General features: G+C 34.4%; 2 protein-coding genes across 17 annotated transcripts in view; one reads left to right on the top strand and one right to left on the bottom strand.

Annotated features, from left to right (window-relative positions):
• LOC126965103 (uncharacterized) overlaps positions 1-17,717 on the bottom strand; it is a 518,938-nt gene that overhangs the window by 212,725 nt on the left and 288,496 nt on the right. The window contains exon 6 of one of the 3 annotated variants that reach the window (XR_007729455.1): positions 12,370-12,381. The exons of the other annotated variants lie outside the window; for them this stretch is intronic. The gene's annotated coding sequence lies outside the window, so the exon portion shown is untranslated. Of the gene's footprint in view, positions 1-12,369; positions 12,382-17,717 lie in introns of those variants that run through there. 3 annotated transcript variants of the gene reach the window in all.
• The window catches only part of LOC126964952 (sorbin and SH3 domain-containing protein 1), a 284,029-nt gene that overhangs the window by 119,236 nt on the left and 147,076 nt on the right, over positions 1-17,717 (top strand). For 3 of the 14 annotated variants that reach the window (XM_050808291.1, XM_050808295.1, XM_050808292.1), the window contains exon 1: positions 178-3,992. The exons of 6 other annotated variants lie outside the window; for them this stretch is intronic. In XM_050808291.1, the coding sequence (XP_050664248.1) occupies positions 509-3,992 (3,484 nt within the window). In that variant the 5' untranslated portion in view covers positions 178-508. Of the gene's footprint in view, positions 1-169; positions 3,993-17,717 lie in introns of those variants that run through there. 5 more of the 14 variants (XM_050808296.1, XM_050808294.1, XM_050808290.1 and 2 more) reach the window with 4 other exon arrangements.

The following is a 17,717-nucleotide window of genomic DNA, read 5'->3' as shown; positions in this document are numbered from 1 at the left end:
TTATGGACACCAGAAATGGAAGGCAAACGCATCAAACATTTTAATTATTGATACATTATAATTTAAATCGCGTCTGATGTATTATTTGGTGAGTACAGAACTGCCGCGTTGTAGAACGGACTTCCCGCGGCCGCGTGGCGAACCTCGCTCGTCGCTCGCGCATCGAGTACACGTCTCTGCGTAAAAATAAAGTCGACAGCGCGCGCATGCGTACTTCAACCCATTTATAATTATTAGTAAATCGTTGCACGAGCGCTCGACTGCCGCGGCGCGTTATCGCTCGAAGAAACAAAAATCGGTAACCTCGAACTAGAGTCTCTCTGGTAGCTCTTGCGTGATCAAAGAATTCATACAATAATATTATTAACATCAGTGTCAGATCTGTTTCAGTTCATATACGCTTACGCAAATATAAAACAATATTATTATTCTTGTGTTGGAGATAGTGTGTTTGTGTTTGTAATATTAGTATCTAATCTGTGATAAAAGTTAAGTGTGTGCAGGTAATATGCCTGATAAAAGCAAGAAACGTAAAAATAACAAGAACAAACGGAAAAACAAAGGCCAAAACCAAAATGGGAACACAAGTAAGTCAGTTGTTGTTAACATCGATCAAATAGGTTCTACCTCCGATTCAGGTAATAAAAATGAAAATGATGAATACATACAATCAAATAAAATGCAAATTCTTACTTCTAGTTGTATGGAAAGTCTCGAAACAGAACAGATAATTCAAGATCAAGAACTATCCACGAATATTGATCTTAAGACGAACATAGAATTAGATAATGATGTAACTAATGCGACAACATCATCTGATACTAATGATGAAAGTATTACCAATCTAAATTATGTCGTAGAGCCTCCAAAACCACACCCCAAAGGTAATCCTAAATTGCGTAGTGATATTAAAAGTAAAAGCGTTGATAATGATGATGGGCCAAGTATTGTTGAACTATCAGAAGATGATAACTGTGGAGATGATCTAAATAGAGCAGCACTTAATAGTAGCATGATTACTGAAGTTGAGTCTGATATTGAATGGGAAAAAGCTGATGACATAAAAGAAATCAAACATTTATCTGAGGAGAGTGTTGTACCGGGAGCATTATCAATCGTGACGATTCCACTAAGCGAACACTTTGCAATTTGTGAACAAACAAAATCTCTAAGTCCTGAAGAAGAGTCATCATTAAGAAACTATTTATACAGTTTGAATTTATCTACAAATCCAACCGATTCCCCCACAGAAATTAATACAGAAATAGAGAACATAATTAATAATGAAGTTAAACTCCGCCTTAGAAAAAAAGCCTTAGTAGAGGAAAGTTTCCCCAGACCCTCAAGATCGTTAGCGGTGATAGCGGAAGAAGCAAGTGGAGAATCTTCGACTGCATCATGCCGTCAATCATACTTAAGTGACATAAAGAGTGAAACTGATGAATTAGATGATGATGTATTTGAACCCTGTAACACGGAAACTAAGAAACTGAAATCGTTGAGTAAGAACTTTTCACCAAATCTGATACCTCAAAAATGTTTCCTTGTTGATGCTAAGCTAAAAGGGCCTGACATAAGTGAAGCAAAGGGATCATGGACGACAAAAACAGTGGAAAAGATGACAGGTGCAGAAGTTGTTTACCTGACTGATTCATCAAGCAGTACTAGTTCTATGCACGACATAAATGATAATGACGATCAAAATGAAGAAATTGAAACATGTGTTCGAATAATTACTCCTACGATAGAAGTTACTGATACTGAAAAATTGCTTAAAAAAAATTACGCCATAGAGTCAAATATCAAACAAAATAAAGATTCTAAGACTGTGACGTCTGATATAAGTGATGAGTTTAGTGTATCTCAATCTTTGGATAATACAGATAATACTAAGATATTAAATGATGAGGCAAATAAGATGACTTCTAAAAATATTGAATCACATGAAATTATTGTGGATTCAACAAGCAACTTTAATACTTCCTTAATTGTGAAAGATGTTGATAACGATTTTAAACACCAAAATACAGAATACATTGAGGGCAAATCTACAAGTGAAACTCATGAATTTAAAGAAATTCCATGTAAAAGCAAGAAAATTGTAGATGACTATGATCTCGAAATCAAAGTTTTGAAATGCGAGTTAAACGTTGCAATTAACAATTTAATTAAAGAAGTTTCTTCAGATTCTGAAACATCAAATGATATTGTAAATTATTCTTTAATTAGTCAAGATTCATCTAGTAGTATAAGCTCTTCACAGTGTACTGCAAAGTACATTCCCAGAAGCTCTTCGCTAAATGATTTATCTAATTTTGAATTAGATGAATTTAGTAATGCTGAAAACAGTAATATGCAAATACAAAATAACACGAGCCATGTCATAGATGTTATACAGAAAGTTGAAAACAAATCTAATGAAATTAATGGAGGCTTAAAATATTTGGAAACTATACAGCCCAAAAAGCTACGAGATATGTGTTTAAAGAAAATTAGTGAATTTCCATTTGGAGAAAAGATTCTTGAAGAGCTAGCTAATGTGTCATATGAGTTGGAAGCATTTAGTGACAAGATACCATCACTGTTCAACATTTCATCTATAAAAGGTAGTCGTGCGCATGGTAAGGAGGTAAAACTCCATCAAATGAACGAGAGTCAAAAATCTATACCAACTCCTCCTGTCCGTAAACGTCATTCATCACTTAATGTTTTGACAGAAAATAGTCAGCGCTATCAACCCAAAGATTCTGAGCTTAAAGAAAATTACCAATGCCTATCACCTTCCCACAAAATGTTAATTGAAAAAACAAATACAGATACATCAAAAACGTCCCATGAAAAACTTGTGGAAGATCAAAAAGTATGCAGTAATTTTAATAAAAAAACAGAAGAGATAGCTGAGCTTGAAGTTCCCTTTAAATCTCAGACTGGAAGTCGTTTATTAGCTCTCTTGCGTAATCCAACATTATCAAAAAGTTCGAAAGATTTAAATGAAAATAAAAATGATTTCAGAAATAAATTTATTGAAAAAGATCATTTAGGAAGAATATCTACCAAGAACTCACTTTGTTCTATAAGACCAACCGCAACAAAAATGTCTTCGTGTTTTTCTGAATATGATAATAAATCACACTCTACATTAAATCATTTAAAGCCTCAAAACAAATTCTTACATTATTCTACTGGGGCATTAAATAAAGATATAGAAGATGATATTTCTTCCATACAAAAGATGTATCGATATGACAATATTTATAAAACATCGAGGTTGGAACAATACCCACGAAGACCATCTTTACCAAAAGATTTGTGTGATCAACAGCTTGAATATATTTGTCGTAAAGAAAAAGAAGTAGAGGCTGAAATTAATCGATTAGAAAATGAACAAAAAAAATGTCCTCCAAGAAGAGGACCACGTGCTCCAATGTTATCAGATAATAGTGCTAATAATTCATACAATTACAAAACTAATAATCGCGAAAAGTATGGAAATCTTAACACAAACTCTTTTCATAAAAATAAATATGAAACAAAAAGTAACATTTCATCATTATTTGGTAATAGTCAAGAAGAAATACTTCGTGAACAAATGTATTCCGAATACGTCTGTCAAATGGCTGAACGAGAGCAAAGGAAACATAAAAAAATTATAAAAATTTCAAGAACACCCTTAACTCACGATGTTGAAAGTAGATATTCAAAAAGTATGACAGACTTGCAATATCTTAAATCCAAAGTTAATAATCGCATCGAGAAGGAATTTATCGATAAAGCAAAAGAGAGATGGAATAAATTAGGCATCAAAGACCCTGAAACGGAGGATGAACTAAGAGAAAATGACAACAACTTGTACAAAGAATCTAAAGTTATTAATCATAACATAAAAGTGATTGACTCTGGTGAAGAAAAAGACGTGAAAAACTTGCCTTGTCACTTACAAGACTTCGTAAGATTCACAGCTAAAGAAAAAACTGACAAGTCAGATAGCCCTGGTGAGTCGAAACACAACGAACCTCAGCATGGTGTGATTTTGTGTGCAGTGATTCTTGTAGTACTGACAATAACTAGATATATTATACGATTGTTCCGTTTGAAGTGACATGAAAAGTTAAATACTCTTTTGACTTACTACCATTAGAAAACGCTTGATGTGGCATGCTTAGTGTATTTTTTAATCTGATTGTAGTGCAATGTAACAATTAATCATTTAACTAAGTCTAGGTTTCTTCGATTGTGTAAATTTTGAGCGTTTATTTATATTGTTTAGGTACGTACTTTGAATATTTAAGATAAATTATTTTAATCATTAAATCATTTACATTTAAATAGATTAACTTAGTTTATAGATTCTCAAAATCACTTCGACACCTGTTTTGCCGCTCATCCGAGAGGCACCGGTTGGATTTTTTTAGGATTTTCAAATTCATAACTTTATGTTACTCGACTCTTTACACACAGCTGCGAAGATATTCCAAGATTGCATGTGAAGTTGGCCTGCTCGTTCTTGGATTATCCAAGACTTTGATAGCTAAAATGATCCGCGTACCTATCTAAGCAACGCTGTTTGTAACACCGTTGGTATGTATTTATTAAATAGTACTAAACCCAACCTTGAATACATAAAGCAACCAGATGAGTTAATTTTCGGCCTCAATATATGATCGAATCCTCGACTGATTGCTCCATAGTACTTTTATGTTATAAAGTTCTAAATGTGAGTTTAAAATTTCTAATGTATTGGTAATGAGTTTCTTACCACTTCTTCTAATATAAGCTTACTTTTTCCGACGTTTTGGTGGTAAATGGTAAAATGTACAAAAAATATTAATAAATCCTTTTTATTCGGTTTAATTTAACCGATGGCTAGCCGAATTTTTTTCTATAACAGTTTTATGGAGTTTAATTTTAAGCGGAATACTTACCAGAGAAAAATATAAATATCATTAGAAACAGAAATCTTTACAAATCCTCCAAAACAGGATCAAATACTACTAAATCTAATATTATAGTTTATCAACTGTCGAATTCAATATGAAATCTCTTTATAACATTGTAGGTTCAAACATTTTATATAAACAATAAGAATGTATGCTTCCGAGTCATGGATATTTACTTACGGCCGTTTTCAATAACCTATCTATCCTTAGTTTAACTTACTAGAGGTAGACAAATCTATTCTTTTACGCTTACTTACATTTCAATTACCTATCGACATACAGCTTTGGACTTTAACTATATTGGACATACCTATGGATAGATAAGATCTTGTCATGAAACGGTGACAGCAATGTATCCGTTACTAGAGATACGTTATTGAAAACGGCCGCTAGATAATTTATACGTCTAGATACAGTCTCTTGCTGTTGACAAGCGACAAAAACAAGCCAGAAATATTAGTTTAGTGTGCGTGACAAGATACACTCACGATTTGTATGACACTTTGTGTTAGTGCATTGCTCAAAATAGAGGTTAGTTTTATGCTTAATTTTTTTCGACGTTTTCAAAGCTGTCATAGACGTATAAATTATCTACGGATATTTATATTATGTATGTACAGACTAAGCCTAGTTTGAAAAAGATAAAATTGGGTAAAATATGTTAAAATGTTGTTTTCTTATTAACTCGCCGTGTGAGTTTTTAGGGTTTCGCACCCAAAGTGTTAAGTTCTGTACCAACGGAACGTAGTATTAGTAGGCCTGTCTGTTGGTGTATCTGTAGTAGCAGTATCTCGTAAACCACTCTAGATAGATGAACTTTTCAGGTGAAAGATCAAATACTTTTTCATTTTTGCTATACCTAGCACTTTTTTATGACGAGCATGACGTTAAGCTGATCGTAATTGGAATCGTAATAGAGCTCAGGATTCTAGAAAAATCCAAAATTTCTCAGGGACACTACAATTGATATAAGATAAGTCTCATTTGCCCAGTAATTTCACTAGCTACGGCGCCCTTCTGACTGAAACACAATAATGTTTCACGGCAGCAATAGGCGCTATTGTGGTATTCATAATCTCGCCGGCATCCTGTGCAAAGGAGCCTCTCACTGGTATATGCCCTTAGTCACCTCTTATACCCTTGGGCCTGGGACTGGGTTCAGTTTTTTTGTGATTTGCCCGGACAAACATACTGACAAAGCACTGCCAGATACCATCCACGCAACAGGAGAGAAAACTCTATAAATGCGAGGTTAATATTAATTGAAATACAGAAATATATTTTTTCTTAGATGAATTATATTAATTATAAGTTATATCATTACTTTGATTATTTATTGCTGTTGTAACTAACCGCGCTCTTAAGCTGAATTAATTCAAACAAGCGTTACATAGCAGAACGTGATAGCTCGAACTCATTCAATATAGATAAAATAAAGTGCTCATAGAAGTGTTCATAAAGTGAAATGTATTATATATCAATATTACGGTCAATATATATCAACAATCTTACGGTCAGATTATTGTTATCTACTTAGTTTATATAAATCTAGTGTCCTGATGTTTGTTTACAATGAACTCCTAAACTAATGAACGGATTTTAAATGGGGATTACTTCGTGGAGTGCAGTTTAGTCCAACTTGAGAGATATGATAGTTTTTATTTCGACTTAGGACCCACAATTATTTTCATTCCCAATGATGAAAATATTTTCTATGAGAGAATTAATTGACGCATGGTTTGGAGTTCTGCTGCGAAACGATTTCATTATAACAACAGGGCGCATGTGTTACGAAATATTTCTTGATATTATGAAATATAATTCACAAATTCATAAAAAAACACAGTATTTTATTTAATATGTCCAGAACAACGACTGTGGGGTCAGCTAGTCAATGTATAGAGTATTTGATTTGTTTTCTACGATTGTGTGTATAATTTCATAAAACGCTTCATAATAACAACTTGACACCGATGCAACACGTAAATTGTCTATCTGGCTATTCTGAAAATGTTAACAATAATAATTATGCAAAGCCACCATATTACATTGTGTTTATTTGCAACGATAGAGCATCATGTCATATAGTAAGAACACATATATCTGCAAATGAAATTAGCATTAGTAAGATAACTCTGTTATCGTGGTGTTGATGACTCTACAGTGCAATTTAATATACGTGTTACGACATTGTAATAAACAATTCAGATTATCAAGTCAAAAATCCCAACACAATAAAAAAATATTAGAGTGTAATCCTAATAAATATATAAACTAGCTGACCCAGCAAACGTTGTATTGCTAAATAAAGTAATAAAAAAATTTTTGGGGTGTAAAAAGTAGATGCAACCGATCAGACCTACCAAATTTATCGTACTACAATTATTGTAAGTATTGATCAATTGCCATCTTGCAACCCTATAGCGGATTTGTGGATGGAACATAATAATATAAAAATCGCGATACAAAAATTTTTTTTTATCGCGATTTCGCTTTTGTCGCTTGATGTCGCTTGATTCGCTTTTTAAATTATCAGTTAAGAAATGACCAGTACGTCTCTGCAAGCAAGTCGGCGGCTGCAAGTCCAAAATGAGAAAACTCAATGGACAATCGTATAAAAATTAAAGATTCCAAATTAAAATGTAATATTTTGTTTATTTTTAATTGTAACAGTATTCATGGCCAGACTGAGTAAATAGATTCAACATAATTTTCAAAAAAAAAATGATCGTCATCCCTACTAATATTATAAATGTGAATGTAAGTTTGTTTGTAACGCTTTTACGCCGGAGCCACTGAACCGATTTCGATGAAATTTGGTACAACGACAAACTAGAGCTTGGGAAAGGACATAGATTATATTTTATCCCGGAAATATCCGCGGTATTTATGAAAAACCGAAATTCACTTTGATAAGCTATAACAGACTATACCAATAGTAGGTTTTGTTTGCCATAGCAATGTTCCTCGAAATAAGATTTATATAATATGTTGGGAACGGGAGCGAAATCGGGAACCGGAACTGGAATTGGACATGTATTATTCTTCAATTTTAAACTTGCTTATTATTATTAAAAAACTGTTTATCTACGCGGGCATCAGCTAGTAAAAAATATTTAAAAATTTGGTTAGAGTGAAAGGTTCTACATATAGCGTCACCGACTTTATCAATTTCCTTTTTAAATACAACTTGAGTACACAAATAAAATTTGAAAAACAACAAAATTTTATGAACGGTGTGGGACTCGAACCCACGACCTCCGGCGTTCCGTGCCGGTGCTCTAACCAACTGAGCTAACGTGGGTTCGTGTCCCGCATCGTTCATAAAATTTTGTTGTTTTTCAAATTTAGTTGTGTATTAATCCTAGAAGTGAGGGTTATCATTTTAAAAATATAAAAAATTATAAGTTGAGTGTTTTGTATTTATAGTGGGAGGCTCCTTTGCACAGAAAGCCGGCTAGATTATGGGTACCACAACGGCGCCTATTTCTGCCGTGAAGCAGTAATGTGTAAACATTACTTTCGGTCTGAATGGCGCCGTAGCTAGTGAAATTACTGGGCAAATGAGACTTAACATCTTATGTCTCAAGGTGACGAGCGCAATTGTAGTGCCGCTCAGAATTTTCGGGTTTTTCAAGAATCCTGAGCGGCACTGCAATGTAATGGGCAGGGCGCATCAATTACCATCAGCTGAAGGTCTCGCTCGTCTCGTCCCTTATTTTCATAAAATAAATAAATAATTAATTTTACCGACATACTGTTCAATATTGGTGAATAGCATCCAGTTTGAGGTATTTATTCGCTGACTTTAGGTGTTATTAATACAAACTTACATGTGCCAACAAATTGTTTCGCCTTGTATGAGTTAAACGCGGCGCTCGGAAAATATTTGGGGCGTCTAAATCTGTGCTGATGAGCCTCCGGTCGTTCGAAAACTTTATTTTTTATTTTTTTTGTATTTATTTATGTCCTTTGAGATTAGTTACGAAATAAACCATAGAACAGAAGAGTTGGAACGAGCAGGACGTTCAGCTGGTGGTAAATGATACGCCCTGCCTATTATAGAGCAGTGCCGCTCAGTATATTTGAAAAACCCCAAAAATTCTGAATGGCACTACAACTGCGCTCGTCACCTTGAGAGGTAAGATGTTAAGTCTCATTTGCCCATTAATTTCACTAGCTGCGGTGCCCTTCAGACTGAAACACAGTAATGCTTACACATTACTGCTTCACGGCAGAAATAGGCGCTGTTGTGGTACCTACCCATCATCTAGCCGGCATCCTGAGCAAAGGAGCCTCCCACTGTAAAATAACTGTCTGAGTACCATTGAGTACTGAGCACCTGACTAACTGAGTACCATTAATAAAGTAATTTTTTAGAGTTGTTTATTATTGTTTTTACATACGACTGGCTTCTCAAAATATGAATACTTAGAGCCAGGGGCGTGCATATCATATAGGCAATTAGGCAGTGCCTAACTCGTTATGAACCTAAATAAATAAAGTGCTAGTGTTAAAGTTAATTTAGTTTAGTTTGGTTCCATTATTTTGTAACCAAACTTTTATTGAACACCCACTCATAAAATTTTCCCTTACGCTAGATACTTAAATACCTTCGGTAAACAATCTTTTCATATTCCAAAGCTCAACTACGACTGGTGGTCCACAGTGCCTACCTTACTAGAAAACCAATGCACGCCCCTGCTTACAGCATAATTGATGTATTTAGTAGTAAACATATTTTCTATGATAATTTATGTATTATAAAAGTTACGTTCTATTACACAATCCAAAAAGGATAATTGTTAGGTGAAACATGTCGATTAAAACAAATGAAAATTTATAGTTCAAGGAATTATATATGTCGTATATATTATGAAAGCCGTGATATTACAATTTCACTAGTGATATTGTAATTAACCTGTAGATTGTCAATCGACTTCATTTCTTACAATTTAATGGTCTGGTTTTAGTGGCATCGTAATATCACGGGTACATTATATACTGGTATTTTAATAAATCTAGTAGGTATATTTACAAATGAAGTTATCAGTGTGAGACGTCAGGCGTTCGGATTGGTAATTTTTTTTTCATACGCATTTTGCAAAACAGTAATAGTAATTATTGGAGCGTGTATACAATTTTCCATCTGAAATTATTATTGAAATAGTAATGAACAAGTCAATTCGATTCTGGCACTCGCCAGTCGCTGCCGCGGCACGCTACGCTCGGCTCGTGCGTTGTGGTCTACAGTCTAAATTTGTTTTTAGGACGTACTAGGGAACATAGACCGATTCGATTAGATAACAATTAATTTATTACACTAATGCATAACTAAAAAATAATGACTATACAATAAATACAAGAAACAAACCAATCAGAGACGACCCCATAAACTAATGACCGGTAAAATTGTCAAAATATCTTTGTCTTACAATAACATTAAAGTGAAGCCAAAATCTGAGAGTTGAACAAAGCAGACAAGATTTTATGACGATACGTCACTCGAACGGTTAGCTCAGTTCGTTAGAGCACCGGCAAGGAACGCCGGAGGTCGTGGGTTCGAGGTTCGTTCATTATTCTTTGTTTTTCAAATTTTATTTGTGTATTAATCCTAGAAGTGATCATTTTAAAAACATAACAAATATTAAGATTTACAAGAGCGACATCTCAAGGCATTTCCTTATTTGCAAATATTTGGGTTGAGCAGGTTATCAACTGTAAAGTAGATCCTGTAGATGAAGCTACAACCTCAAAATTGAACAAAGCATACAAGATTTTATGACGATACGTCACTCTAACGGTTAGCTCAGTTAGAGCACCGGCACGGAACGCCGGAGGTCGTGGGTTCGAGTCCCGCATCGTTCATAAAGTTTTGTTTTTCATATTTTATTTGTGTCACTAAAGTGTACCCGTGACATTTCATAGTCACATCAGGCCGTTAAATTGTAAGAAATGAAGTCGATTGACAATCTACAGGTAAATTATAATATCTTATATCACCAGTGAAATTATAATATCACGGCTTTGGCAATATACCTGCGATATATACATTTAACATTAGCATGTCAGTGACGCGACTTATGTCCCCCCCCCCCACCGCAACTGTGCAATGCGCTATTCAGTGTTTCTACATAAACAATGTCACCTTAAAAATTGTCTATTTTACGTTTAATTGTTTATTCGATTTACTTTTATCTTAATGGAAGTCTAATCATAAAACGTTTTTATATTAGCTAAAGCTATTAAAAAGTGCGCAAAAAAAGAATGCATGAATGAATTCTTCAGAGCGCCATTTGTTTCCAAAGCGGTCGTAGTACCTATCTAGAATATTAGTAATGACATCAAAAAGAATTCTAAAGGCATCAATTTTGAGAAAATAAATGCCTTTATTCTGATATTTATAGCATATTGTTTTGTTGTTTTTTCTGTTGCTGCAAATATATAAATTAAAAAGTTTTGATTAAATTTATGCTGAGATTACGTAATTTTCAGAGAACCAGTTAGTTTAATTAAATTTTGCAATTAAGGAGCGTTATACTGAATAGGTTGCGAACGATGCATTTTAAATTATCAATTAAAGCTTAGCGATAACCGAGCGGCTATTGCCAAATTACAATCACAGGATAAACATATGGTTAATCTATACTGCGCCATTTAAATTAAATTGATAACTATGACGTGAACACAATATGGCTGCCGTTTGAATGTTCATACACGGACAAGTAAAAAAAGAAGAACTCCGCGCCGTGATATTAGCAAGTGAAGCACCGTTATGCTAGTGTGTGTGCGGTTACAGGGATAGTAGTTACACAATTTTTTCTCCCTTTAATTATCATATACGGCCACAAATACTTATAGAGTATCGTTTTTGCACTTTATCACAACGCACGATGGCATTTTTAAAATATTTTATTGAGACGCAAACTGATCTGTCGCAGAAGATGGCAATTATCATAATGGCCGACTATCGGCCTGTAGTAGTGTGTGTGCGTGGGGCTATGTATTTACACGCTACTCGGCTTGTTTTGGTGCTACACTGTTATGTACGTTGACACGGAGTCCTTATTTTTTTACTAGTCCGTTTATTCATGGAGTGCTCTGGAACTTGGAAATAAATATTTTTTTAATCTCAAAAATATGTCGGCCAGTCATATTGGACTCGCCGTAGATTGATGGTGGTGTACGAGAAGTTAATTGATCGTTGCAGTTAATAGAACGAATGTGTATAATGAATGTGTGTGAGTCATAGTAGCGTTATCGGCTTTAAAAGTCTCTTGGTGTTAGACAACCGATAAAATCAGGCCAGGAATATAAGTGTGCGTGATAAGCTACGTCTTATATTCGCGATTTGTATGACACTTTGGGGAAGTGATTAACGACCGTTCCCAATATACTATCTACAGATAGAGATAAATTATTACCTTCTACTGTCAGTAATTAGCTGTCAATAATCTGAGGCTGTCCCAATATACCCGATAAGTCATTCTTATCGCCTTATATTGGGACGCGTGAATTGCGATTTCCATACAAACTTCTATAGCTGGTAAGCTATACGTCATCCCATTGACAGACAGCGTGTACGGATATATATTGGGACAGAAACGACGATAGTTGCAATCTCAAGTAGGCCTTAACCGGAGATAGACAGAATATTGGGAACGGCCGTAAGTATTGAGGAATTTGCTAGAAGCTGTGACAATCATAATGTTAACACGAGGAACAAACATAAACTTGTTATGATTACTACTCGGTTAAGTCGAGTTAGTAAGTCTTTTATTGGGCGATGTTGCTTCTACAATATGATCCCAGAAAATGTACCTACAAAAAAAATGAGTTATGAAATTTAAAATAATTGTTAAAAAACGTTTGTGTGGGAAAAGTTACTATATCATAAATAATTTTCTTAATGATATCACTCAATTCTTAATTATATGTATCTCTTTAATTATAAATGTTTATTGTACTTTGTATTACATTGTATATTTTTATAAAAATAAAAGAGCCCGCTGAGTTTATTGCGCTCGTTCTTCTCAGGTTCAGTTTTAGACGTTCAATAAGTGATTTTGATTCCTATTTTGAATAAAAATATTTGAATTTGAATTTGTGCGTTAATTGCTCAAAAAAGACGTTAGTTCTAAAGTCTATTTTTTCGACGTTTTCACAGCTGTCATAGTCTATCCATCATAATCTAGTCCCAGGCTGTCCGATCATTAATATATTCAGCTGTGGAGCAATAGGATTTAGCTTAATCTTCATCAAATGGAGCAATTTCTACTCTATTATATAGGAGGCACAATTTATGGTCCAACATGGATATCAGTATGACCAATGTCCTTTAATGATCAAAGAGGATGTAAATGCTACGTAATAAGAAGCAGGAGTGTCTAAGTAAAAATTGAAATTTAGTTGAGTATGAAATGTATACAAATTACATAAGTTGGAAATAGTAGTAATTACAGTACCGCGATTGGCGACGAAGTATAATCCGGCTAAATTTGAAAGCACACAATTGCTTAAGATCAGTAGCATAGCGTGCATGGCCGTATAAAAATTTGCTTGGGGGCTCTTTCTCACAAAAGAAAACAAAATGTTTGCATAAAATTAAAAAAATATTTATTCATCATAATCTGTCACGTTTTCCAAAATTTTACAAACAATCCAAATTATAAATTCTTGCCTTTTTTTGCGCCAGCAGCAAAAGCTTTTATTAATTTTTGCTTATGCACGTCTCGATCTCCTTTTTTTTTACAAAATTATAGCCGTCATCTGTCAATCTATCAATGACTGCACGTTTCATACAATCGAGTGAATCGCTTTTTTCTTAGAGAGTTTCGCTAGGCTGATAATGATTGAAGAGTCATAACAGTATTCGTTAGTGATACAACTAAAAATAATGATGTGCTAATATTCTATTCTGGCAATCTGCTGTTTCTAGTATTGGGCGCTCCGGTCCACGGTCTGTCGTGCGGTATTTTGTTGCAGCGGACTCAAACGTTGGCAAGCGCGCCAATATCGACGAACTGTGTTCCGTTACGTCAATACTTTATTTATTAACGTTTTTTACATTAGTGCGCTATGAAAATGTTGATACGTAGGAGTTGAAGTTTACGTTTATCCGTAAAATGTATCGAATCGTTAAGAATCTTTAATGGTTCTGGTCTGTGCAGAAAGTAGAGATGTTCCTACTCGGTAAAGTCGATTATACGGAAACTATCGTAGTCGGCTACTAGTCGGCGATTATTCGGCAAAAAACGCCGACTATCTGAAACCGAAAAAGGTGAAAATATGAAGGCGCAAGTTCAGAGCATTATGGCATTATATGCATTAACATGTCCCAGCCTTTTTATTTTTTGCTGAGTTCTAAAGATGGGTGGTCCAGTAATATCATGACGTCACCACAACTTTCTATTCATCAACACCAGCCACTTTCTCACAACTTACTGTAACCTCATCTCAGCAGTACAGATCCGAAGCGATATCTCTGCTCGACGATAAAAGCTCACAATGCACAATGCTCTTCTGTACTGTCGCCTAAACAAGCTCCTCAGTGTGGTCTGAATAAAAGACGAAAGACGGTGTTATTAGGACTCATTAGGACTATGCAAATAGCCAAGTACTCTAAATAATAATAATAATAATAATGCTCTTCTGGTCCCACCATACATACAGCATAACCTTATTAAGAGTTAACATGGGATATGTCACAGTCTATGAAGCCTGACCGACCTTCGACCATGACCCTTTTACAGACGTTATTATTGTACGTGATCCACATTTCATCATCAATTATCATCTCCTTTAAAACGGTCTCACCTGATTCTTGCCGTCGATTCCACCTTCGCACGACACGTCTCAAATTTGGATATCATCCCCTGGTGGGGACCATCAGATGATCGGATGTGTGGCGGTCCTCTACAGTGCAATTTTCAAGGAGCTTTCTTCCACGTACTCAAAGCTGTGGAATGAGCTTCCTTGTGCGGTTTTTCTGGGACGATACAATATAGGGACCTTCAAAAAAAGCGCGTACTGGGTTAGTTAGCAAGAGAGATCTTCGGAAGTTCCAAAATTTGTACAGCAACGGGATCATGACACAGTCTACAAGTTGGCAGACAGTTATTGAAATAAATGGCATATATATACCTAGTCTTCCCATATTTTTTTTGTTTTTTATGAAAATAAGGACGAGACGAGCAGGACCCGGCGCCTTGCTGAAAGGACCATTCTTGATTATTGAATGGTGTTGTTAAGAGACTTCACTACCTTCTCAAGAATGGTATCTTGATACCCTTGTGCCGATGTTTTGATACCTTTTTCACAAAAGTATGACTCAGTCATTCCTTCATAACTAACACCAAACCATCACTGAAATCGATTATTGCCCACGTAGCAAAGAAAAAATTGAAATTTAGTTTTATATTGAAACGTGTAGTCCTTTGACATAAGTTTGAGATAGTCATTACAGTATGGCGATTGGCAACGAAGTATAATCCGGCTAAGTTTAGACAAATGAATCCTTTTACGTTTACTTATATTTCAATAACCTATCGACAGATAGCATTGGACTATAACTAATAATATAACTGTATTAGACATAACTATGGATAGATAAGATCTTGTAATTAAACGGTGATAGCAATGTATCCGTACCTAGAGATTTTTATTTTACTACAGACTATACTAGAGACTTTTATTTGGAGAGTTTCGCTAGGCTGTATAACTGTATGTTTAAACATGTGTTGACTAGAAAACAATTTTGGCATTGTGTGACCGTATTTGTACACAGACTTATTCGCAGGCGATACTATAGCGTTGAAGCTGATCTCCGAAGACATATTATTGTCGAGTGAAGATTTTCCTCAATCAGAACCTGTTATGTTTACTTTGTTTGTTAGACAAGTTTACTTTTATTTATCTTCTAATATATAAAATTCTCATGTCGCGGTGTTTGTAGTTAAACTCCTTCGAAACAGCTTGACCCATTCTCATTAAATTTTGAGTGCATATTGGGAAGGTCCACACGATTTTTTTTTTGACATTTTTTTTAATTTGTTTGATTATGAGTCAGTATTAAAAAATACATACAACTTCAAATTTTCACCCACCTACGATCAACAGTTACTTTTGTATCGCGATTTTAATATCGGCAATATAACGTTTGCTGGGTCAGCTAGTAATAGCAAAACAGAGCTGTTCGTGCTATATATCAGCTTGGTTATAGACAGTCTCTCAAAGAAACATTTAAAGAAATAAATATTATGACTGTTTATTGTCAGTACATTTATGAAAATTTAATATAAGTTCACAAAAATCGTCACCTTTTTGCTCTTAATAGTGATTTTAATTATTATTACACTAGAAATAAGGGATTGCTTGTAACTAATTCTAGTAGGCTTCATAAGATACATAATAGCTTTAAGGGTGAATGTATACACTTCTACAATAAAGTCCCAGCCACTGTTCAGGCATTATCTATAAATAAATATAAATGTTTTATAAAAAAATGGCTCTGTCGTAAATCCTATTACTCCACTGCTGAATATCTAAATGATCGGACAGCCTGGGACTAGATTGTGATTATTTTATAGCGACTGTACAATATTGTATATTTTTATTGAAAAGAGCGCAAAAAAAAAGAATGCTGGGAGAGTTTCTTGCGCCGCTTCTTCTCTCTCAGAGCGCCATTTGTTTCCGAAGCGGTAGTAGTATCTAGTAGTATAAGAAATGACATCAAAAAGAATTCTAAAGGAATCAATTTTGAGAAAATAAATGCCTTTTAATATATATAAATTATGTGACACGTTGTTTGTCCGATGATGATGGACTCCTAAACTAATGAACGGATTTTAATGGGGATTACTTCAACGAGTGCAATTTAGTCCAACTTGAGAGATAGGATAGTTTTTATTTCGATTTGAGACCCATAATTTTTCTTAATTCCAATATTTGTTTTGTATGGACATATTTTCTATGAGATAATTTCTGTGATAATTCTGCTGTGAAACAATTTCATCATAGCAACAGGAGGCATATTTTACGAAATAATTCTTGATGTTATGATATATTATTGACAAATTCATATAAAAACATTATTTTATTTATTATATACAGAACAACGTCTGTCGGGTCAACTAATCAACAATAAAAATTAGGTAAAAGCCTACTTTAAAATAAAATTTATAACGGTCAAAGAAACAGGAACTTTTCAAATAGTAATCAAGATTCCTTCAGCAACTATACCGTACGCTGTAACTCGTTAGTACGCAGGTACTTCAGTAAAGAGTCAGCCAAGAGGGCCCCAAGGCGCGCCGGAAGTAATTGGATGTGGAAATGACGTCATACCACCGGCATCGGGTCGTGGGCTTCCAGTGAACACTAGGACAGCGTTTATTGGTTCAAGTTATGAATAATAAAATTTGAATGCGCCTTTCTGTTACATTGCGTGAATTGATATAACCTAAACCTAGGTACCTACGGAAATACGTATAATCCGTAATCTAATAACACTATTATATATATACTAGTTGATCCAGCAAACGTCGTATTGCCATATAACATATTTAAAAAATCAATTATTAAAATTTTGATTCAACCGATTCTCAGACCTACCAAATATATCATACTACAATTTTTGTATTCGATTGCCATCTTGCAACCCTATATCGGTTTTGTGGATGGAACAGAATAATATAAAAATCGTGATATAAAAATAGTTGTAGATCGTAGAAGGGCAATAATTTTAATTTGTATGTATTCAATGCTGAATCATTATAAAATAAA

Source organism: Leptidea sinapis, chromosome 6 (assembly GCF_905404315.1).
Source record: "Leptidea sinapis chromosome 6, ilLepSina1.1, whole genome shotgun sequence".
Classification (NCBI taxonomy): Eukaryota; Metazoa; Arthropoda; class Insecta; order Lepidoptera; family Pieridae; genus Leptidea; species Leptidea sinapis.
The sequence above is the reverse complement of the archived record's forward strand: the minus strand, read 5'-3'. Positions and strand labels throughout refer to the sequence as shown.